The 24771-nt window shown below is 42.0% G+C and overlaps 1 protein-coding gene across 2 annotated transcripts in view; it reads right to left on the reverse strand.

The window, feature by feature from the left end:
- Nucleotides 1-24403, reverse strand: part of SPIDR (scaffold protein involved in DNA repair) — a 480217-nt gene extending 455814 nt beyond the window's left edge. The window contains exon 1 of one of the 2 annotated variants that reach the window (XM_050800368.1): nt 24322-24403. In XM_050800368.1, the coding sequence (XP_050656325.1) occupies nt 24322-24354 (33 nt within the window). In that variant the 5' untranslated portion in view covers nt 24355-24403. The remainder of the gene's footprint in view (nt 1-24321) is intronic. The other variant, XM_050800369.1, reaches the window with a different exon arrangement.
- Nucleotides 24404-24771: the final 368 nt, after the last annotated feature.

Below are 24771 nucleotides of genomic sequence, written 5' to 3' on the forward strand. Positions count from 1 at the left end.
GAGTGGCACAGAAACAAAAGAAATTTCTCATAGTTCTAGAGGCTGTAAAAGTTCAAGATTAAGGCACCAGCAGATTCAGCGTCTGGTGAGAGTCTGCTTCCTGGTTCATAGATGGTTTCCTGATTCTTCTCACTACATCCCCATGGGACAGAAGGAAGAAGAGTCCCTGGGAACTTTTTTTTAAGGGCACTAATCTCATTCACAAGGGTACCCTCATGACCTAATCTCTTCCCAAAGGCCCCACATCATCACATAAGGAAGTAGGTTTCAACATCTGAATACCGGAGAGAGAGAAACATTCAATCTACAGCAAATGTGAATGTATTTAATAGAATTTTGAGAGAGGTAAGGCTCAGGAATCTGCATTTTGACAACCATCTCTGCTGATTCTTATTCCATAAATGTTTGAGACCACTGTTAAACATGTTGGATTAGAATTCAATCTGTAGGCCAGGCACAGTGGCTCACGCCTGTAATTCCAACACTTTGGGAGGCTGAGGCAGGCGGATCACGAGGTCAGGAGATCGAGACCATCCTGGCTAACATGGTGAAACTCTGTCTCTACTAAAAATACAAAAAAAAAAAAAAAAAATTTAGCCAGATGTGGTGGCGGGCACCTGTAGTCCCAAACACTTGGGAGGCTGAGGCAGAAGAATGGCAGGAACCCAGAAGGCAGGGCTTGCACTGAGCTGAGATCATACCACTGCACTCCAGCCTGGGCAACAGAGCGAGACTCCGTCTCCAAAAAAAAAAAAAAAAAAAAATCAATCTGTAACAGGTAAATTAAACACAAAATTTAGATCCTCAGGATCTAATTCAAACCCACGAGCTTCTCTGTGCACGCTTGAAATTTCTTTATTGGAGTATATAATGTTTGGTAAAACAGTAAAAATATCACAAACTTTGGTAAGTTTAAAAAAAGAAAAAAAAAGCCCGGCCAGGCACTGTAATCTCAGCACTCTGGGAGGCTGAGTCAGGCGGATCACCTGAGGTCGGGAGTTCAAGACCAGCTTGACCAACATAGAGAAACCTCGTCTCTACTAAAAATACAAAATTAGCCAGGTGTGGTGGAGCACGCCTGTAATCCCAGCTACTTGGGAGGCTGAGACAGGAGAATCGCTTCAACCTGAGAGGTGGAGGCTGCGGTGAGCCAAGACTGTGCCATTGCTCTCCAGCCTAGGAAACAAGAGTGAAACTCTGTCTTGAGAAAAAAAAAAAAAGGCTAAGGAAGAAACTCGTAATGCCTTACATTCCAGTGGTTTGAAGTATAAAAAGGAAATCCTGAACAGAAGAACCGGGTGCTGATCATGAGACACAGCAATCAGGATTCCAATCCCCTCCACTTTAACCAGTTCCATCACTAAGTCCACCATTCAATCATGTTCAAGCCTCTAACACTAAACACCATAAAAATCTCTCCCTCACCTTGACACCATCTAGCTTGCTCACTCCCTTCTCTAGCAGGCTTATACATAGAGTTATCCACTTGAATATTTTATTTTTCTAACCATTGCAAATTCTTTACTAGCCTTCCCATCAAAATCGTTTCCTCTTTGGTTATTTTTTTCTTTCGTTTTTTTTATTCTGTTTCCCCTTGGTTACTGTATTTCTCTACATTATAGATGTACAAGTATATTTGTTACCTACATTTCATTAATGTGTAAATGACAAAGAACTGAACATGAAATTCAATAAACTGGTTTGAAATAAGGAAGGTCTTACAGAGTAATGTACAAAGAGAAATACTTTCAAGATCTTGGTAAAAGTACATACAAAACTCAGGCACAAAGTAGGTTTCGCTTTTTTCCATAAATAAACTAGCATTTGGACAGACGATATTGTATACTGCTTTTCCTTGGTCATAGCATTTAACAAGTACAGAATATAATCTAGAGCTATACAAACTGGACAGGTAACTTTCAAACAAATTATTCATATGTGTCTAAATATTTACAGAAATTACACCTTCTATATTTATTCTCTTAACATTATAACAGGCAAGGCATGGTGGCTCATGCCTGTAACCCCAGCACTTTGGGAGGCCAAGGCAGGCAGATCACTTGAGCCCCACAGTTTGAGACCAGCCTGGGGAACATGGAAAAGTCCATCTGCCCAAAAAAGAAATACAAAAATTAGCCAGGCATGGTGGCGTGTTCCTGTAGTTTCAGCTACTCAGGGGGCTGAGGCAGAAGGACTGCTTGAGCACAGGAGACCCAGGCTGCAGTGAGCTGTGATCATGCCACCGTACTCCAGCCAGGGCAACAGAAACAAGTTCCAGTCTCAAACAACAACAACAACAACAACAAAATACACACACAGAAAATTTTAAAAAATAAATAAATAGAAAAAAGTCATCAAGGTCTCACTATTTGTTCACATTCCAAAAATATTTACTAAATACAAAATTACGTACAGGGCACTCAGCTACCAACCTGACATAACTATTTTAATGTTTTCCTACCCTATTTGAGTCTTCTGATTAGACATTATCTTCCAGTTATAACTGTAAAATAGTGTTGTATAACTGTAAAATAGTGTTGTATTCTGCTCCTTTTATTTAAAATAATAAAATATTTTCTTTATACAGAAGTTCTACTCATTGTAAAAAAGGAAACTAAAACAAAAATATATGCAAAGCCAATGGAAATCTTATTTACACATAAGAATGCATGCTCTGCTTTTGATTTTATCAGAATGGAAAATATTATTCTTACCTATTTTTCAAACAACACATCCATGTAAAACTAATGACACTAAATTTTAAAATAATAATGTACAAATTTTTAAATATATATTAAGCATTTGTATAAAAACATGTGCAGGAAACAGATCCAAATGCTTATATTATCAAAATGTTTATGTTTTGCTGATTATAGGTTTTACAGGTTTATGGGGGATATTTTATTTTTTCTTTCTTTTTTTTTTTGAGACTGAGTCTCGCTCTGTCACCCAGGCCAGAGTGTAGCGGCACAATCCAGGCTCACTGCAAGCTCCCCCTCCCGGTTTCACACCATTCTCCTGCCTCAGCCTCCTGAGTACCTGGGACTACAGGTGCCCACCACCACGCCCGGCTAACTTTTTGTATTTTTAGTAGAGATGGGGTTTCACCGTGTTAGCCAGGATGGTCTCGATCTCCTGACCTCGTGATCCACTAGCCTGGGTCTCCCCAAGTGCTGGGATTACAGGCGTGAGCCACTGTGCCCGGCCTATGGGGGATATTTTCTATTGTAGTCTTTATTTTCTAGCAACTCCACAATCCCTGTGTATTATTTCTATGATTAGTAATGAGAACAATTGTTTAAAACTGTTCTAGGATGGGCGCGGTGGCTCACGCCCGTAATCCCAGCACTTTGGGAGGCCAAGGTGGGCGGATCACGAGGTCAGGAGATCGAGACCATTCTGGCTAACACGGTGAAACCCCATCTCTACTAAAAATACAAAAAGTTAGCCGGGCATAGCGGCGGGCGCCTTGTAGTCCCAGCTACTAAAGAGGCTGAGGCAGGAGAATGGCGTGAACCCGGGAGGCGGGGCTTGCAGTGGGCCGAGACAGCCCCACTGCACTCCACCCTGGGCGAAAGAGGGAGACTCCGTCTCAAAGGAAAAAAAAAACTGTTCTAAATTGGCACATACTGAAATCTATTTCTCTGGCTTGCGTCCCTGTTCCAAAAGAACATGAGTACGTGCTCCCCCTGCTGGTTACATGAAAACATTAAACACCTATAATGGAGAGTTGCTAGCTAGTTTCCAAAAAGTATGAGCAGTAGTTAGAAGCAAATGAGCATTTTAAATGAAATCACGTGAAAAGGCAATGATACTTAACTATAAATTTAAGAGTAAACGAAGACATCTGAAAACAACCTAACTACTCGATATGCTTTCTTCCCTAACTTTCTCTACATCCTATTTCTTCCACACATCCATACTTTTTTCTCCCTCCACCTCAACCCATGACACTGTCTGATCATTATCCATATGATGCAACAGGATTTTTATGTAACAGTATTGAAATAAGTTTTAACTTACTTTTCCCAAATACATCTGTGGGCCTTGAATATCCCCAGCTCCAATCCCATCCCCACTTATATTTTAATTAAGTTGGGTCATTTAAAACAAAATGGATGTTAGAAGACAGCAGAGCAAGGCCTTAAAATTCTGAGGCGGCCCGGCGCAGTGGCTCACGCCTGTAATCCCAGCACTTTGGGAGGCTGAGGTAGGTGGATCACAGGGTCAGGAGTTCAAGGCCAGCCTGGCCAAGGTGGTGAAACTCCGTCTCTACTAAAAATACAAAAATTAGCTAGGTGTGGTGGCGGCACCTGTAATCCCACAGGAGGCTGAGACAGAAAATTGCTTGAACCCAGGAGGCGGAGGTTGCAGTGAGCCAAGATCGCGCAACTGGACTCCAGCCTGGGTGACAGAGCGAGATGCCATCCCAGCACTTTGGGAGGCCAAGGTGGGCAGATCACCTGAGGTCAGGAGTTTGAGACCAGCCTGACCCACATGGTGAAACCCCATCTCTACTACAAATACAAAAATTAGCCGGGCATGGTGGCGGGCGCCTGTAATCCAGCTACTTGGGAGGCTGAGACAGGAGAATTGCTTGAACCCGGGAGGCAGAGGTTGCAGTGAACTGAGATCGTGCCACTGTACTCCGGCCTGGGAAACAGAGAGAGACTCCATCTCAAAAAAAAAAAAAAGGTGGGGGGGGGCCAGGTGCGGTGGCTCACATTTGTAACCCCAGCACTTTGGGAGGCCGAGGCAGGCGGATCACAAGGCCAGGAGATCGAGATCATTCTGGCTAACACAGTGAAACCCCGTCTGTACTGAAAATACAAAAAATTAGCCGGGCGTGGTGGCCGGCACTTGTAGTCCCAGCTACTTGGGAGGCTGAGGCAGGAGAATGGCGTGAACCTGGGAGGCGGAGCTTGCAGAGAGCCGAGGTTGCACCACTGCACTCCAGCCTGGGCGACAGAGCAAGACTCTGTCTCAAAAAAAAGGAATAGGTCAGGCACAGTGGCTCATACCTATTATCCCAGAATGTTGGGAGGCTGAGGCTGGCAGATTGCTTGAACCCAGGAATTCAAGACCAGCCTGGGCAACATGGCAGAACCCCCTCTCTACAAAAATTACAAAAATCAGCCAGGTGTGGTAGCATGTGCCTCTGGTCCCAACTACTTAGGAGGCTAAGGTGGGAGGATTGCTTCAGCCCAGGAGGTCAAGTCTGCAGTGAGCTGTGACTATGCCTCTGAACTCCAGCCTGGGTAATAGAGAGAGACCGTGTCTCAAAAAAAAAAAAGGAGTAACAATGGAATCCTGGCAAGGTGCAGTGGCTCACGCCTGTTAATTCCAGTACTTTGGGAGGCCGAGGCAGGTGGATCACAAGGTCAGGAGATCGAAACCATCCTGGCTAACACGGTGAAACCCCATCTCTACTAAAAATACAAAAAATTAACCAGATGTGGTGGCGGGCGCCTGTAGTCCCAGCTACTTGGGAGGCTGAGGCAGGAGAATGGCGTGAACTGGGGAGGTGGAGCTTGCAGTGAGCCAAGGTTGTGCCACTGCACTCCAGCCTGGGCGACAATGCGAGACTGTGTCCAAAAAAAAAAAACAGATGGAACCCTGAACTTGTTTAAGTAACCCCAAGAAGGCAAAAAAGAAACAAGACAGAGCTCAGAGGTGTAAAAATAAGATGGCTGACTTGAGCACTAACAATATCAGTAATTATCTTAAACAGGCTAGGCGAGGTAGCTCATGCCTGTAATCCCAGCACTTTGGGAGGCTGAGGTGGGCGAATCACTTCAGCTCACAAGTTCGAGACCAGCCTCAGCAACATGGCGAAACCTCGTCTCTACCAAAAGTACAAAAATTATCTGGGTATAGTGGTGCGCACCTGTGGTCCCAGCTACTCGGGAAACTGAAGTGGGAGGACAGTTTGAGCCTGGGAGGCAGAGGTGGCAGTGAGCTAAGATCATAAACCAATCATATGCTGTTCCGAAGAAGCTAACTTCAAATTCGACATTATAGGGAGGCTGAAAGTAAAAGAATGGAAAAAATTATACCAGGCAAACATTGATCAAAGAAGCAGGAATAACTGTATTAACATCTAATAAAGTAGACTTGAGAGCAAAGGTAATTACTACAAAGAGAGAGAATGCATAATGATAAGAGGATCAATTCGCTAGGAAAACATAGTACTAATTATGATAGAGACAGGAGACAGCCAAATGCCACCCATGTCATTGTGCACCGGGGCTTGCCTAAACATGCCCATGGTGAAAAATTCCATCCCTTAATACATGCACAGTAAGGGAAATAAATCAATGTGGAGGGGCTCAGACTAAGGCCCAACCTGCAAACTGGGAGAATGGGGTAGAGCCAAAGGGAATTCACGTCTTATGGCAACGGGTGGGGGCAGGGAGGAGCCTGGCCTCTCCAGCTTATGTGGGGTGGCCTGGTATTCAATCTGTGAGGTGGGAGCCTGTTGGCAGGACCCCCTTTCTTCCACTGAGAGCTTTCTTTTCATAAATACTGCTCTCCTCACCTTTCAATGTGGCCCCGTGCGTAATTTTTCCTGATCATGAGACAAGAATCCGGATTTTAGCTGAACTAAGGAGCAAAAAACCCTGCATCACTATGCGCATGCCCAAGAAAAAACTGAAAAGGCCCTAACCTCTGAACTCTGGATCATCTCAAGGCTCTGCACAAGGAGGAAATGAAGGTTAAACTGGCATTACAAACTGCCAAAGCATATGTCTCAACAGAGTCCCTCCATAAAAGATGACAGACTTACTGGCTCAAAGCATTTAAGGTAATCTCTTTCCAATAATCCACAGACGACTAAACGAAACACAAAACATCTTCATTAGCTACACACAACAGGCAATACGAACTTTACAAAATTCATCTAGTAAAATCATTAAACAAAATTGTAGCACCAATAACAAACAGAAACCCTGGGGAGGGGATGGGAGAATTTAATATCCAGAGTCGTCACATCACACTATTTAAAACGTCCAGTTTTCAAGCAAAAATTATAGGCCAGGCAAGGTGGCTCATGCCTATAATCCCAGCCCTTTCGGAGGCTGGCAAGGCGGGTGTTATCATTCGAGACCAAGAGTTCGAGACCAGCCTGGCCAACATGGTGAAAGTCCGTCTCTATTAAAAATACAAAAATCAGCCAGGTGTGGTGGCACACGCCTATAATCCCAGCTACTCAGGAATCTGAGGCAGAAGAATCGCTTAAACCCAGGAGGCGGAAGTTGCAGTGAACTGAGATCGCGCCATGGCACTCCAGCCTGAACAACAGAGCAAGACTCCATCTCAAAAAAGAAAAGAAAAAAAAAAAAAAAAAAAATTAGCCCAGCGTGGTAGTGCAGGCCTGTAATCCCAGTTACTCAGGAGGCTGAGGCAGGAGAATCTCTTGAGCCCGGGAGGCGGAGGTTGCAGTGAACTGAGATCACGTCACTGCACTCCAGCCTGGGCATCATGGCGAGACCATCTCAAAAAAAAAAAAAAAATTATAACACACATGAAGAAACAGGAAAGCATGAAAAGGAAAAAATGCAGTCAAGAGAAAATGTCCCTGAGAGGAGCCAGAAGTTGGACTCACTAGACAATGACTTTAAATCACTTACTATAAACATATTCAAAGACATAAACTATATCCAAAAAGTGAAGAAAATTATAAAAATGCCTCACCAAATAGAGAATATCCATAAAGACACAGAAATTATAAAAAGACAGAACCAAATACAAATTCAGAAGTTGAAAACTATAGTAACTGAAATGAAAAATTCACCTGAAATCAAAATTTGGCCTGTCAAAAAAAAAAAAAAGGAATTCACAAACTTAAAGACAAATGAGTTTATCCAAGCTGAGAAACAAGAAAAAAAGAACATAAAGAAAAACGAACAGAGCCTCAGAGACCTGTGGGACACCATCAAACACACAAATATATGCATAATAAGAGTCTCGGAAGGAAGGGGAGAGGTAGAAAGAATATTTGAGGAAACAAAGCCCAAAATGCTTCCTCAATTTGATGAAACGTTATGCAACCAAGAAGCTTAAAAACTCCAAACTGCATAAGATCTAAAGAGATCCACCCTAAACATACCATATCAACTGGTGAAAAACAGAAAAAACTACGAAAGTAGTTAAAGAAAATGACTCATCATATACAAAGGATCCTCAATAATCGTTAACAACTGCATTCTTGACAGAAACCATGAAGACAACCCCCTACCCCAAGGAACAGCAGAATACACATTCTTCTAATGTAAACATGAAACATTCTCCACGACAGACCATATGTTAGGCCGTAACTCAAGCTTCGATAAATTTAAAAGGAGTGAAATCACAGTAATACTATAGTAATACTGTTCTTAGACAATAATAGAACGAAATTTAAACCTTACAATAAAAATAAAATGAAAATTCAGAAGTATGCGAACATTAAACACACTCCTAAACAGCCAAGAGATCAAAAAAAGATATCATGAGAAAATCAGAAGATAACTTTAAAAGGAATGACAACAAAATACACCAAAACCTATAGATGCAGCTAAAGCAGTACTTACTGAGAAATCTGTAGCTGTAAATGACTATATTTAAAAAGAAGAAAGATCTTTAGTCAAGATCTTTAATCAAGAACTTAAACTTCCATCTGGCAGAAATAAATGACATAGAGAATAGAAAAACAACAAAGAATATAACAACAACAACAACAAAAACTAAAAGTTGGCTCCTCGAAAAGATCAACAAAATTGACAAGCTAGGCTGACCAAGGAGGTTTAGGGGCGGGGAAGAGAAGATTCAAACTACAAAACTCAGGAATAAAAGAAAGTGAGGAAGCACTACCAATTTTGGAGAAACTCAAAAGATTACAGAGAGCATTATAAGGAAATAATATGAACTACATACCAACAAATTAAATAACTAAAATAAAATGAACAAATTCCTAGAAAGACAAACTAGCAAAACTGACTCAGAAATAAAAAACTGATGAGAGCGCTATAACAAATAAAGAGACTGAGTCAGTAACTTTAAAACTTCCTACAAAGAAAAGCCGAAGCTCAGAGGGCTATAATGGTGATTTATAACATTTTAAGAAACAGTATCTATCCTTCAGAAACTCTTCCAAAATACAGAAGAGGGAATACTTCCTAATTCACACCATGAAACCAGTATTACCCTGATAAAACCAAAACATAACAAGGAAGCACAGAGCAAAACTGTTTATGAATATAGATGCAAAAATCCTGAATAAAATACTAGCAAACTGAATCTAGCAACATATACAAAGAGTTATACACTATAACCAATAGACATTTTTCCCAGGAATAAAAAGTTGATGTAATATTCAAAATTCAATCAATGTCATATGTTATATTAACAAAATAAAGGATAAAAACCACAGGATTGCCTCAATTAGATGTAGGAAAAGCAACTGACAAAGGCCAACAACTATTCCACGGTAAAAACTCTCAACAAACTAGCAATAGAAGGTTATTTCCTCAACCTGATAAAAACGTACAAAGAACCCACAGCTAACATTAAACAGAATAGTCAAATATTGGATGCTTTATCCCTAAAAGAAAGAACAAGAAAGAATGTCAACTCTTCCCATTTACATTCAATATTTGACTGGAGGTTCTAGCCATGGCAAGGAGAAGAAATAAAAGATGTCTAAATTGGAAGTAGTAAAATAATGTCTACTGACAGACAGCATGGTGTTTTGTTTGTTTTCTTTCTTTTTTTTTTTTTTAAGAGACATGGTTGGCCGGGTGCGGTGGCTCACACCTGTAATCCCAGAACTTTGGGAGGCCGAGGTGGGTGGATCACAAGGTCAGGAGTTTGACACCAGCCCGGCCAACATGGTGAAAGCCCGTCTCTACTAAAAATACAAAAATTAACCAAGCATGGTGGCACATGCCTCTAACCCAACTACTCAGGAGGCTGAGGCAGAAGAATCACTTGAACCCAGGAAGCAGAGGTTGCAGTGAGCTGAGATGGTGCCACTGCACTCCAGCCTGGGTAACAGAGCAAGATTCCATTTTGAGGGGGGCGGGGGAAGAGAGAGTCTCACTCTGTTGCCCAGGCTGGAGTGCAGTAGCACGATCATGGCTCACTGAAGCTTCTACCTCCTCGGCTCAAGCAATCCTCTTGCCTCAGCCTCCCAAGTAGCTGGGACCACAGGCATGAGCTACCACACCCTGCTAATTTTTGTGGTTTTTGTAGAGACTAAGTTTCACCATGTTGCCCAGGTTGGTCTCAAACTCCTACGCTCAAGTGATCCACCTGCCTCAGCCTCCCAAAGTGCTGGGATTACTGGTGTGAGCCACCATGCCTAGCTGCATGATCCTGTACATAGGAAATCCTAAGGAATCCACACCCCAGAAAACCCAAACAACTATTAGAACCAATAAATGAGTTCAGCAAAGTTGCAGGATACAATCTCAATATTTTAAAAAACCAATTGAGCTGGGTGCGGTTGGCTCATGCCTATAATCCCAGAGCTTTGCGAGGCCGAAACAGGAGCATATCTTGAGCCCAGGAATTTGAGACCAGCCTGGGCAACACAGTGAGACTCCATCTCTACCAAAAAATTAACAAAAAATATTAGCCAGGCGCAGTAGCATGTGCCAGTAGAACTGCATTCAAAATAGCATCAAAAAGAATAAAACTCGGACTAAATGCTCCAATTAAAAGACACAGACTGGCAAACTGGATAAAGAGTCATGACCCATCAGTCTGCTGTATTCAGGAGACCATTCTCACATGCAGAGACATACATAGGCTCAAAATAAAGGGATGGAGGAAGATTTACCAAGCAAATGGAGAACAAAAAAAAGCAGGGGTTGCAATCCTAGTCTCTGATAAAACAGACTTTAAACCATCAAAGATCAAAAGAGACAAAGAAGGCCATTACATAATGGTAAAGGGATCAATTACATAATGGGAAAGGGATCAATTCCCTTTGTAAGGGAGACTTACAAAGAGACTTAGACTCCCATACAATAATAATGGGAGACTTCAACACCCCACTGTCAACATTAGACAGATCAATGACAAAGAAAATTAACAAGGATATCCAGGAATTGAACTCATCTCTGCAGCAAGCAGACCTAATAGACATCTACAGAACTCTCCACCCCAAATCAACAGAATATACATTCTTCTCAGCACCACATCGCACTTACTCCAAAATTGACCACATAATTGGAAGTAAAGCACTCTTCAGCAAATGTACAAGAACAGAAATTATAACAAACTGTCTCTCAGACCACAGTGCAATCAAACTAGAACTCAGGACTAAGAAACTCAATCAAAACCGCTCAACTACATGGAAACTGAATAACGTGCTCCTGAATGACTACTGGGTACATAACGAAATGAAGGCAGAAATACAGATGTTCTTTGAAACCAATGAGAACAAAGATACAACATACCAGAATCTCTGGGACACATTTAAAGCAATGTGTAGAGGGAAATTTATAGCACTAAATGCCCACAAGACAAAGCTGGAAAGATCTAAAATTGACACTCTAACATCACAATTAAAAGAACTAGAGAAGCAACAGCAAACACTTTCGAAAGCTAGCAGAAGGCAAGAAATAACTAAGATCAGAGCAGAACTGAAGGAGATAGAGATACAAAACACCCTCCAAAAAAATCAATGAATCTAGGAGTTGGTTTTTTGAAACAATCAACAAAATTGACAGACCGCTAGCAAGACTAATAAAGAAGAAAAGAGAGAAGAATCAAATAGATGCAATAAAAAATGATAAAGGGGTTATCACCACCGACCCCACAGAAATACAAACTACCATCAGAGAATACCATAAACACCTCTATGCAAATAAACTAGAAAATCTGGAAGAAATGGATAATTTCCTGGACACTTACACTCTTCCAAGACTAAACCAGGAAGAAGTTGAATCCCTGAATAGATCAATAGCAGGCTCTGAAATTGAGGCAATAATTAATAGCCTGCCAACCAAAAAAAGTCCAGGACCAGATGGATTCACAGCTGAATTCTACCAGAGGTAAAAGGAGGAGCTGGTACCATTCCTTCTGAAACTATTCCAATCAATAGAAAAAGAGGGAATCCTCCCTAACTCATTTTATGAGGCCAACATCATCCTGATACCAAAGCCTGGCAGAGACACAACAAAAAAAGAGAATTTTAGACCAATATCCCTGATGAATATTGATGCAAAAATCCTCAATAAAATACTGGCAAACCGGATTCAGCAGCACATCAAAAAGCGTATCCACCATGATCAAGTGGGCTTCATCCCTGGGATGCAAGGCTGGTTCAACATTCGCAAATCAATAAACATAATCCAGCATATAAACAGAACTAAAGACAAGAACCACATGATTATCTCAATAGATGCAGAAAAGGCTTTTGACAAAATTCAACAGCCCTTCATGCTAAAAACGCTCAATAAATTCGGTATTGATGGAACGTACCTCAAAATAATAAGAGCTATTTATGACAAACCCACAGCCAATATCATACTGAATGGGCAAAAACTGGAAAAATTCCCTTTGAAAACTGGCACAAGACAGGATGCCCTCTCTCACCACTCCTATTCAACATAGTGTTGGAAGTTCTGGCTAGGGCAATCAGGCAAGAGAAAGAAATCAAGGGTATTCAGTTAGGAAAAGAAGAAGTCAAATTGACCCTGTTTGCAGATGACATGATTGTATATTTAGAAAACCCCATTGTCTCAGCCCAAAATCTCCTTAAGCTGATAAGAAACTTCAGCAAAGTCTCAGGATACAAAATTAATGTGCAAAAATCACAAGCATTCTTATACACCAGTAACAGACAAACAGAGAGCCAAATCATGAATGAACTTCCATTCACAATTGCTTCAAAGAGAATCAAATATCTAGGAATCCAACTTACAAGGGATGTAAAGGACCTCTTCAAGGAGAACTACAAACCACTGCTCAGTGAAATACAAGAGGACACAAACAAATGGAAGAACATACCATGCTCATGGATAGGAAGAATCAATATCGTGAAAATGGCCATACTGCCCAAGGTAATTTGTAGATTCAATACCATCCCCATCAAGCTACCAATGAGTTTCTTCACAGAATTGGAAAAAACTGCTTTAAAGTTCATATGGAACCAAAAAAGAGCCCGCATCTCCAAGACAATCCTAAGTCAAAAGAACAAAGCTGGAGGCATCACGCTACCTGACTTCAAACTCTACTACAAGGCTACAGTAACCAAAACAGCATGGCACTGGTACCAAAACAGAGATATAGACCAATGGAACAGAACAGAGGCCTCAGAAATAATACCACACATCTACAGCCATCTGATCTTTGACAAACCTGAGAGAAACAAGAAATGGGGAAAGGATTCCCTATTTAATAAATGGTGCTGGGAAAATTGGCTAGCCATAAGTAGAAAGCTGAAACTGGACCCTTTCCTTACTCCTTATACGAAAATTAATTCAAGATGGATTAGAGACTTAAATGTTAGACCTAATACCATAAAAACCCTAGAGGAAAACCTAGGTAGTACCATTCAGGACATAGGCATGGGCAAAGACTTCATGTCTAAAACACCAAAAGCAACGGCAGCAAAAGCCAAAATTGACAAATGGGATCTAATTAAACTAAAGAGCTTCTGCACAGCAAAAGAAACTACCATCAGAGTGAACAGGCAACCTACAGAATGGGAGAAAATGTTTGCAATCTACTCATCTGACAAAGGGCTAATATCCAGAACCTACAAAGAACTCAAACAAATTTACAAGAAAAAAACAAACCACCCCATCAAAAAGTGGGCAAAGGATATGAACAGACATTTCCCAAAAGAAGACATTCATACAGCCAACAGACACATGAAAAAATGCTCATCATCATTGGCCATCAGAGAAATGCAAATCAAAACCACAATGAGATACCATCTCACACCAGTTAGAATGGCAATCATTAAAAAGTCAGGAAACAACAGGTGCTGGAGAGGATGTGGAGAAATAGGAACACTTTTACACTGTTGGTGGGATTGTAAACTAGTTCAACCATTATGGAAAACAGTATGGCGATTCCTCTAGGATCTAGAACTAGATGTACCATATGACCTAGCCATCCCATTACTGGGGATATACCCAAAGGATTATAAATCATGCTGCTATAAAGACACATGGACACGTATGTTTATTGCGGCACTATTCACAATAGCAAAGACTTGGAATCAACCCAAATGTCCATCAGTGACAAACTGGATTAAGAAAATGTGGCACATATTCACCATGGAATACTATGCAGCCATAAAACAGGATGAGTTTGTATCCTTTGTAGGGACATGGATGCAGCTGGAAACCATCATTCTCAGCAAACTATCACAAGAACAGAAAACCAAACACCGCATGCTGTCACTCATAGGTGGGAACTGAACAATGAGATCACTTGGACTCGGGAAGGGGAACATCACACACCGGGGCCTATCACGGGGAGGGGGGAGGGGGGAGGGATTGCATTGGGAGTTATACCTGATGTAAATGATGAGTTGATGGGTGCTGACGAGTTGATGGGTGCAGCACAGCAACATGGCACAAGTATACATATGTAACAAACCTGCACGTTATGCACATGTACCCTAGAACTTAAAGTATAATAATAAAAAAAAAAAGAATAAAACTCCTAGGAATAAATTTAACCAAAGAAGTACAGGACTTTTTCACTGAAAACTGTAAAACATAGCTAGAAATTAAAGAAGATCTAAATAAATGAAAAAGACAACCCATGCTCACAGGAAATAATATTAAGATGATAATATTCTCTAATTTGTCTATATATTCAACCCAATCAAAATCCCAGATGGCTTTCTGCAGAAATTGACAAGCTGCTATTATTCATATGGGAATGCAACAAACCCAAAACAGTTTAAAAAATCTCAAAACAGAAAACAAGTCAGAAACTCACACGTCTAATTTTGACACTGCCAAGTTACAGTAATTAAAACAAGATGGTACTAAAATAAAGGGAGACATGAGATCAGTGGAATAGAATTCATAGGCCAGAAACAAATCTTTACTTTTATGGTCAACTGATTTTCAATTAAAACAAAAAAGTGCCAAGACAATTCAAGGACAAAGAACAATTTTTTTCAACAAAGAGTGTTGAGACAACTGAGTATCCACATCCACAAGAATGAAGTTGTATCCCTATCTCACTGTGTAGAAAAATTAACTCTGAATGAATCACAGACCTAAATGTAAGAGCTAAAACTATAACCCTTGGAAGAAAACATAGGAATAAATCTTTGTGACCTTGGTTTAGGCAATGATTTATTAGACATGACACCAAAAAGCACAAGCAACAAAAGAAAAAACAAATTGGACCTCATCAAAATTATTTAAAACATTTGTACTTCAATAAGAGAATGAAAAGGAAACCCAAAGAATGGGAGAAAATATCTGCAAATCATACATCTTATAGGGGAACAGTATACAGAATTTTAAAGAACTCATGATTAAACAATAAAATGGCAAATAACCCAATGAAAATGCAGCCAAATATGCTGAATAAACACTTCTTCAAGATACAGAAATGCCCAATAAGTACATGAAAAGATGTTCAACCTCATTAGAGAACTGTAAACCAAACCACAGTGAGGTGACACTTCATAACCACTAGGATGACTAAAATCAAACGACAGGCAATGGCAAGTGTTAGCAAGAATGTGGCAAAATTAGAATATTCATTCCTTGCTGGTGAGACTGTAAAAGGTGCAACCACTTTGGAAAATTTTAAGTTATCCAAAACGTAAACATACAGTTATTATGTGACCCAAAAATTCCACTGCTAGAGAAAAAAAACTTAGGTCTACATAAAAACACATACACAAACGTTCAACGCAGGCCAGGCATGGTGGCTCACGGCTGTAATCCCAACACCTTGGGAAGCTGAGATGGGAGGATCTCTTGAGCCCAGGAGTTTGAGACCAGCCTGGGCAATATAGTGAGACCTCATCTAAATTTAAAAAAAAAATATGTTCAAAGCAACATTATTCTTAACAGCCCAAAAGAGGAAATAATCCAAATGTCTATCAACTAACAAATGGATTTTTAAAATGCAGTATGTCCATGCAATGAAAAATGTATTCAAAATAAATAGGAATGAAGTACTGATACATGCAACAACATGTATAAACCTGGAAAACATTATGCTTAATGAAAGAAGCCAGTCACAAAATGACCACACTTTATGTGAAATGTCCAGAATAGGCAAATCCATACACACAGAAAGTAGCTTAGTGGTTGCCAATGGATGAGGGAAGAGAGAATGGGGAGTGACTAGTAATAGCTAGGGGGTTTCTTTTTGGGGTCATGAAAATATTCTACAATTACGAACGTTTGTACAACTCTGTAAATATACTAGAAACCACTGGATTTTCCACTTTAAAAAGGTGGATTTTATTATCTATAAAACTGAGTAACAACATTGCCAATGAGACTGTAAAATTATACAGATACAACCACTTTCAAAAAGTCTGTCACTTTCTTACAGAGTTAAACATCAAATTACCATAGGTTCTGGTAATTACACACTTAGGCATTTATCTCAGAGAAATGAAAACTTATGTTCACACAAAAACTCGTACACAAATGTTTATAGCAGTTTTATTTGCAATAACCAAAATCTGAAAGCAGCCTAAAGGTCCTTCAATAATAAATGTTAATCCAAACTCTGGTATGTCCATTATATGGAACACTACTCAGCAATTAAAACAAAGAAACTACTGGCTGGGCGCGGTGGCTCATGCCTGTAATCCTAGCACTTTGGGAGGCCGAGGCAGGTGGATTGCATTGCCTGAGCTCAGGAGTTCAAGACCAGCCTGGACAACAAGGTGAAACCCTGTCTCTACTAAAATACAAAAAATTAGCCGGGCATGGCAGCGGGCGCCTGTAGTATCAGCTACTCGGGAGGCTGAGACAGCAGAATCATTTGAACTGGGGAGGCAGAAAGTTGCAGCGAGCTGAGATCACGCTATTGCACTCCAGCCTGGGCAAGACAGTGAGACTCCAACTCAAAAAAACAAATAAAAACAAAACAAAACAAAAAGAAACTACTGATATTCAAAACAACTTGGATAAATCATGAGAGTTTGATGTTGTATTTAAAAAAAAAAACCTCAGACTAAGCACTGTGGCTCATGTCTGTAATCCCAGCACTTTGGGATGCCGAGGCGGGCGGATCACCTGAGGTCAGGAGTTCGAGACCAGCCTGACCAATATGGTGAAACCCCATCTCTACTAAAAATACAAAATCAGCCAGGTGTGGCAATGCATGCCTGTAATCCCAGCTACTCGGGAGACTGAGGCAGGAGAATCACTTGACCCCAGGGAGCAGAGGTTACAGTGAGCTGAGATCATGCCATTGCACTCCAGCCTGGGCAACAAGAGTAAAACTCCATCTCAGAAAAAGAAAAAAAACAACAACAACCTCAAAAGGTTACATACTACGTGATTCCATTTATGTAACATGCTTGAAATGACAAATTTTTTTCTAGTAATTAGGGGAGCTGGAGTTACTGGAAGTGAGTGACTGTGATTATAAAAGAGATACTTGTGCTGATGGACAGTAACTTGACTGTGGTGGTGGATACACAAACCTACAGAATCTACATGTGATAGAACTGCACAGAATTGCTATGGCCTGACGTTTATGCCTCCTCAAAATATATTTGTTGAAATCCTAACCCCTGAGGTGATGGTATTAGGAGGTGGGGCCTTTGGTAGGTGATTAGAAGTTACGGGATTGATGCCCTTATAAAAGAGATCTTGGAGAGCTCCTTTACCTCTTCCACCATATAAAGACATGGTGAGAATATGGCTGTCTATTAACCAGAAAGCAGGCCCTCACCAGACATGAAATCTGTCAACACTTTGATCTAGCAAGGTCCAGCCTCCAGAATTAGTTTATAAACAATTATTCTCTATGTTACTCACAATTGTCTGTGAATTTACAATCATCTCAATTAAAATAAATGGAATGAGATGTGCAAGGGACTGCTGGGTTTTACAATAAACTTTTTTGTAGTATTTTACCTTACCTATAAACATGTATTATTTTGACTAAAAAGAAAACACGTTTTCCCTTAAGTAAGGTACTCTATGCAAAGTGCTTAACATACAGAAAGTTTTCAATATAAAGCTCTCCTTCCCTTTGGTTTGAGGAATAAGACAACCTCTAGGCCAGGCACAGTGGTTCACGCTGTAATCCTAGCCTTTGGGAGGCCAAGGAGAAAGAATGCTTGAGGCCAGGAATTGAAAACCAGTCTCAGTAACACAGCAAGACCCTATCTCTACAAAAGAAACTTAAATATTAGCCAGGCACAGTGGCATGGCCTGTGGTCCCAGCTACTCGGGAGGCCAAAATGGGAGGATCCCTTCAGCCCAGGAGCTCAAGACTGCAGTGAGCCATGATCACGTCCCTGTGCCCCTGCGCCCCACAGCCTGGGTGACAGAGGAAGACCGTCTCCAAAAAAAAAAAAAAAAAAAACAAGACAACTGAGATGTCTATACTAAGTAGTCTAATTCTGAGATGTAGAGCCAGCAGTAAATCATTCAATGAGATTATCAAGGCCCTAAACTGGAACCATGAGGTACTCCTACCAAGATAACTATGAGAATTTCCTTGAAAATGAGCCTTTTTTTCTTGTTCAACAAGCTGAAAGACAGCAATTCCAGGGAAATCTAGAGACAAAGTAGTAGAGGATGTACACTATCTTTGTCCTCATATGATTTAATTATCATGGTGTTTCATTATTAATTGCTTTCATTATCACCAACATTTATTGAGTGCTTATATGCTCAGTATATCATCCCATGCATTCTCATTACTTAATCCTCACATCAACCCAGCAACATAGGTATTAACCCCATTTTATAAAGAAAACTCAATGTTAGGTATATTGCCCTATTCAGAGAGCTAGGAAGCAATGTGTCAAGATTTTCTCCCATGTATGTCTATGTCCAAAACTAAAGATTCTAGCCACTTGTTCTCCATTATCTCACGTTAATAAAAGTGTCTATCAACAACTATACAATCACTTCCCACACATAGGCACCACAAGTGAGTTTCTGACTGGGCTCTAAGTATCTGAAAATTCACTGGGACTTTTCAGTCCTACTCACATTAGCAGAGTCACTCCCTCCCAATCATGATGTCTCCCATGCCATTCTGCACTCTATAGCCTACTTCTTCAGTGCTGCCTTTCAAGCACTAAGACCCCTACCCTTTGACCAACCCATGGGGTTACCAATCACCAACCCATGGCGCCACTGGAAAAAAGTCCAAAAATGATAGCAGCTCCCTCCAGTTATTCTTATTACATGTCCTTGACCACTGTTGAACACTTATTCCCTAGTCCTCCATTCATTCACACACACACACACACACACACCCCTACACAGAATCTCACACATACATGTGAGTTCCATACCCACACTTCTCGACATCTCCGTATCAGCCCCATAGCTCATGTTGTCACATCTTCCCCAGGAAAAAAAAATTAGCCATCGTAAAAATCAGCTAACTTCCCATCTACTGAGCTCTCCTTCTTCCCTACAGTCTCCGGGGGAAATGTTACTATTCCTGAAACTAACTCTGCTCTGTAATGGAATCCAATCCTTCTAAGATACTAAAAGGTCCTGACTCTCCCCATTGGCTTCTTCCTTCCTACTTCAAAGAGGCAAAATGTTGCCCTTTCTTGACAAAGAAAACACTTTTCAAACTGCAGCCTTGAGTACTCTTCAAACTCATGTGCACATTGTATTTAATCAATACCTACCATCTGCTTGCCCTAGTGCAAGAAGCACCAGAAATAAAATAAATTGGCTGAGTGCCGTGGCTCATGCCTATAATCCCAGCACTTTGGAAGGCTAAGGCACGGAGGATTGCTTGAGGCCAGGAGTTCAAGACTAATCTGGATAATATGGCAAGACACCATCTCCACAAAAAATTTAAAAACAAGCTGGGTGTTGTGGTGCACCCCTGTAGTTTCAGCTACTGGGGAGGCTGAGGTGGGAGGATCGCTTAAGCCTGAGAGGTCGAGGGTGCAAAGAGCCACATCGCACCACTGCACTCCAGCTTAGGGTGACAGAGTGAGACCCTGTTTCAAAACATAAAAAATAAAAATAAAAGAAAGAAAAGAAGTTTCAGTGATGAGAGGGACCCAAACGGTTAGAGAAAGAAGGTGTCATCAGCAAGATGTACTCTTCCTTTATTTCTCTCTTTCATGATCTTGCTGAGATAGTTTTTCTTTCAGTGGAAGAGTGAGCAGAAGGCGGGGCGAGGAGCTAGAAGCTATAACTCAGCCTAACGAGGTGAAAGGAGCTGTGAGAGTATTACAGCTGGGGAGGAACAGAAAATCTCAAAAGGCGCCGGGCGCAGTGGCTCACACCTGTAATCCTAGCACTGCGGGAGGCTGAGGCGGGTGGATCACCTGAAGTCAAGAGTTCAAGACCAGCCTGATCAACATGGTGAAACTCCGTCTCTTCTAAAGTACAAAAAAAGTTAGCCGGGCATGATGGCAAGTGCCTATAATTCCAGCTACTCAGGAGGCTGAGACAGGAGAATGACTTAAACCCAGGAGACGGTGGGTGCAGTGAGCTGAGATCGGGCCACTGCACTCCAGCCTGGGTGGCTGAGCAAGACTCTGTCTCAAAAAAAAAAAAAAAAAAGAAAAAAAGAAAATCTCAAAAGGCAAGCTGCTGCCCAAGAACAGGAGTATATGTGGTCGTCCTTGGCTACTTCATAAGGTAAGGGAGAACACAAGGCATAAAGGGAAGAATCACAGCATGTTAAGGGATAGTGAGGGGCTAAAGCAGGAGAAACCCATGGAGGGAAGTGAGGAAAGAACTAAGATACCTCAGTCTTTGAGCAACTGACTGCCTTAATCTCCTTGAGTCTTAAATTCCACATATCTATATATCCTAATATCAGTTAAGGGGCAAATGACTTTCCCACTTCTCACAGGTTCAACTTCCTGAATCATCATGGGTTCCTTCCTCTTCCTCTTTCAATTGCAGTTGCCTAAATCTCACCTTCCATTTGTAGTCTATCAACTCAGTCCTTTCCATTCTATTCCTAATTCCACTACTTTAGTCCATGACCACATCACTTTTCATCTTAAGAGTCCTGATACATCTGTGTGGCTTGTCCAAAATTGCAAAATCATTCAACTGTATTGCTGAGGCTGATACCCAAGTCTTCAGACTAGGGTATTTCCTCATGTTTCTTCACACCTAGAATACTTGCAAATCTTCTAAACTAGTTCCCCTTTCATAAATTAATCACATGTTTATTAGGTATCTAGTATGTACAAGGGATATGACAGGTACTCTGGGGAATATAGGCTGAAGAAATAGTCCCTAATCTTAAATGTCTAGACTGTAAGCCAATAAAGGTGTAGACACAAATAAACCTAATGTAAGACACGGAGTAGTAAGAGTTACCTACATAAAATTCCACAGACTACAGAAGAAAGTTCATTTACAGCTGGGATAATTTGGGGGAAGGTGGGATTTGGAGTAGGCCTCAATGGATGATAAAGATTCCATGGCTGGAAGCAGTGGCTCACACCTGTAATCCCAGCACTTTGGGAGGCTGAGGCAGGTAGATCACGACATCAGGTGATTGAGACCATCCAGGCTAACACGGTGAAACCCCGTCTCTAACAAAAATTTTTAAAAATTAGCTGGGTGTGGTGGCGGGTGCCTGTAGTCCCAGCGACCTGGGAGGGAGGCTAAGGCAGAAGAATGGCACGAACCTGGGAGGTGGAGCTTGCAGTGAGCCGAGATTGCGCCACTGCATTCCAGCCTGGGCAACACAGCAAGACTGCGTCCCCCGCCACCCCGCCCCCAAAAAAAAAAAAATTATCAATCAGCAGAAATGGGAGAACTGGCATTATTCCAAACCAAGAACATATGCAATTACCACTAAGGGGCAAGAAAGTACAGTGACAGCAATAGTCTATTTTACCTATAAGATAAATAATGAACAAAGCTGTAAAGTTAAGAAATAAGACACAGATACATTATGGAGGCTGTGAAAAGCAGGCTGAGAGCCTGAACAAAAGCAAGGTCTGGGGCAGACTAGCTGAATATAAATCCTAGCTTCTTCCCTTAACTGCTCTGTGACCTAAGGCAAATTAGCCTCTCTGTTGAGCCACAGTTACCTCATCCATAAAACAAGACTAATGATATCTACCTCACAGGACTGTTAAAATAAATTAGTTAATACATATAAAGCAATAAACACAGGATAAGTCTGCAATAAATTATGATGTAGCCAATAAGTAAAACGAGATTTAGGTAGAGGACTAACAATATAATCAAAGTAGTGCCTAAGGGAAAGTCACCTCTGAAGATGGAATGGGAGCATGCTAGCTGGCACCACACAGCAACACTCCAACCATTAAAGTCCTTTGAGACTGACCAAGGGAGACAAAAACAAAAAATAAATTCCTGGGAAATACTGTGGAAGCCAGCCTCCAAGGTGGGCCCTGTGATCCCCAGCTCCTGGGGATCCTCTATAGTCTCCTCATACATTGTACCGGGTTGGTCCATGCAATGAATAGACAGCAGATGGGATGTCACTTCTGAGATTAGGCTATGAAAGACACGGGGGCGAATATCTTGTTGCTCTCTCTCTTGCTCTTGGGAAAGCCAGGACCCTGTTTTAAGCTGCCCTATGGAGCTATCAAGAAACAACCATGTGAGTGAGCTTGGAACTGTATTCTCCAGCTCCAATGACCTTTATTTGACTGCAGCCTTGTGGGAGATCCTGAACTACAACCACATAGTTGAGCCGTTCTCAGATTCCTGACTCTCAGAAACTCTATGATATAATAAATATTTGTTATAAACTTCTTCAGTTTTCAGCAACGTATTACACAATAGACAACTGTACGACTACTAAAAAAATTTGATAGGAGTCTTGAAAAACGACAAGATGAAGAGACCAGAAATGAACGTCAATTCAAAAATACTAAGATTTCTGAGTCAAGAGAAACTGTTAGGGCCTGGAGGACTAAGGGTGAGATGATGATTTTGTGATGCACCAAGTTTGAGCTCTAGGGAAAGATCTAATATAGATCTGAAAGTCATCTATACAGCAATGACAATCAACTTCAATGTATGATAATTGCCCAAAGCAAATGTGGAAAATGAGAAGCAGCACAAGGTCAAAAATTAGAACATGGCACGAACACAGTAAAGAGAAGAAAATAAGCTGTTGCAAGACAGGAAGACAATCAGGGTAGCAACATCAGGGATGTTCCAAAAGAAATAAAAGCAGGTGGTCAATGTGTCAAATGCTCCAATGACCAAGTAAATAACTTACACTGGATTTAGCAAATTGATGTATTTCCTTGATTTCTTTTCATACATTAATACTTCTGAAATCAGGCTGTATCTTATAATCAACAGAGGTGCCTGAAATGAATTTCTTTATTCCCTAAAGCCAGTCGCAAAATTGATGGTGTGGGCTGATAATAAATGGTATTTGAGAAGCAAGAAAGCATGGTAGTGGTAAAGAAGTTGAACCAGTATATGTGGACTATTTTTTTCAGAAGTTTTCGAGTAAAGGGAAGAGTCAAGAAAGGAGGTCCTGTGTTTGCTTTTTAAAAACTATTTTACTATGAGACAAACGTATTTGAAAGCAAGGAAGTTAGAAGGAACTTTAAAACGATAAAGGACACATGCCAGAACAAGCACAATTAGCAGAACAAAAAAGGATGCACTGGCGGATACAGGTGCAATTAAACACCATTCACCCAACGATTCCTAGCCACCCGCGCTCGTTCTGGACCCCGAGGCAGCGCGGTGTCCAAAAACTGGGCGGTCAGACGCACAGTCCCCTCCCAGTGCTGCAGGAAGAAAGGCAGAGTTGACAGGGGATTATCCGAGGAGACTGGCAAAGCCATGCCAGGATTACCTGCTGTTTGGTGCAGTACACCAGAATCAAAAACAGACAAAAGTAAAGCCAAGTATCCCCGAGGCAGACACACGCTCCCGCCCGCTGCGTCCCTCGGCGGCCCCACCCCTTGCCTTCAGTACTGCGGCTGAGGGCCCGGCCCACACGCCAGGACCAGACCCGGACCTGGGGGCGGCACCCCGCTGCGCTGGCTGGCTCCACGCGCGCAGACGGGACCCACCACCACCTAGCCCTCCACTCCCAACGCCCACCCTCTCTCACCCCAGCAGCCCTGGGCCGGCCCCGCGCCGGCCCGCCGCTTGCCCGCAACGCGGGAAACGGCGCGGCACCCACTCCCAACCCAGAGCCTACCTTCGAAACTCCAGCGCGCCAGCCGCGGGGCATCTCCAGAAGCGAAGCCTGAGCGTACCGCCCCCTCAGCGCGCCGCCGTCCCACCTCGGCGCGCCGCACCGCGCGCTGCCATTGGCGGGCGCTCGGGCGCAGGGCGGGGCTTCGGCGGGGGGCAGGGCTTCTCCGGGCCCCAGAGCCCCAGGGCCTCCGGGACTGCCTGGTTGGGCCCAGAGCCCGGAAGGAGTGCAGCGCGGAGGGGAGAGCTTCCGCCCCCGGGGCTGGTGGGGTCTACGGGGTGCGCTCTGGGCTGTGGCGTTGCTCGCCCGCGAGCTCCTGGGGGGTTCGGGAGAGCTGCTGGGCTGGCGCCTGGAGTGGGGGCCGCCTCCAAGTGTTGTCTTTCGAATTCAGTTACTTTCGTTTGTGTTGTCAGGCAACAACTGACCTTAAATAAAAATGAAAACCAGAAAAGT

This window comes from Macaca thibetana, chromosome 8 (assembly GCF_024542745.1).
Source record: "Macaca thibetana thibetana isolate TM-01 chromosome 8, ASM2454274v1, whole genome shotgun sequence".
In the NCBI taxonomy this organism is placed as follows: domain Eukaryota; kingdom Metazoa; phylum Chordata; class Mammalia; order Primates; family Cercopithecidae; genus Macaca; species Macaca thibetana.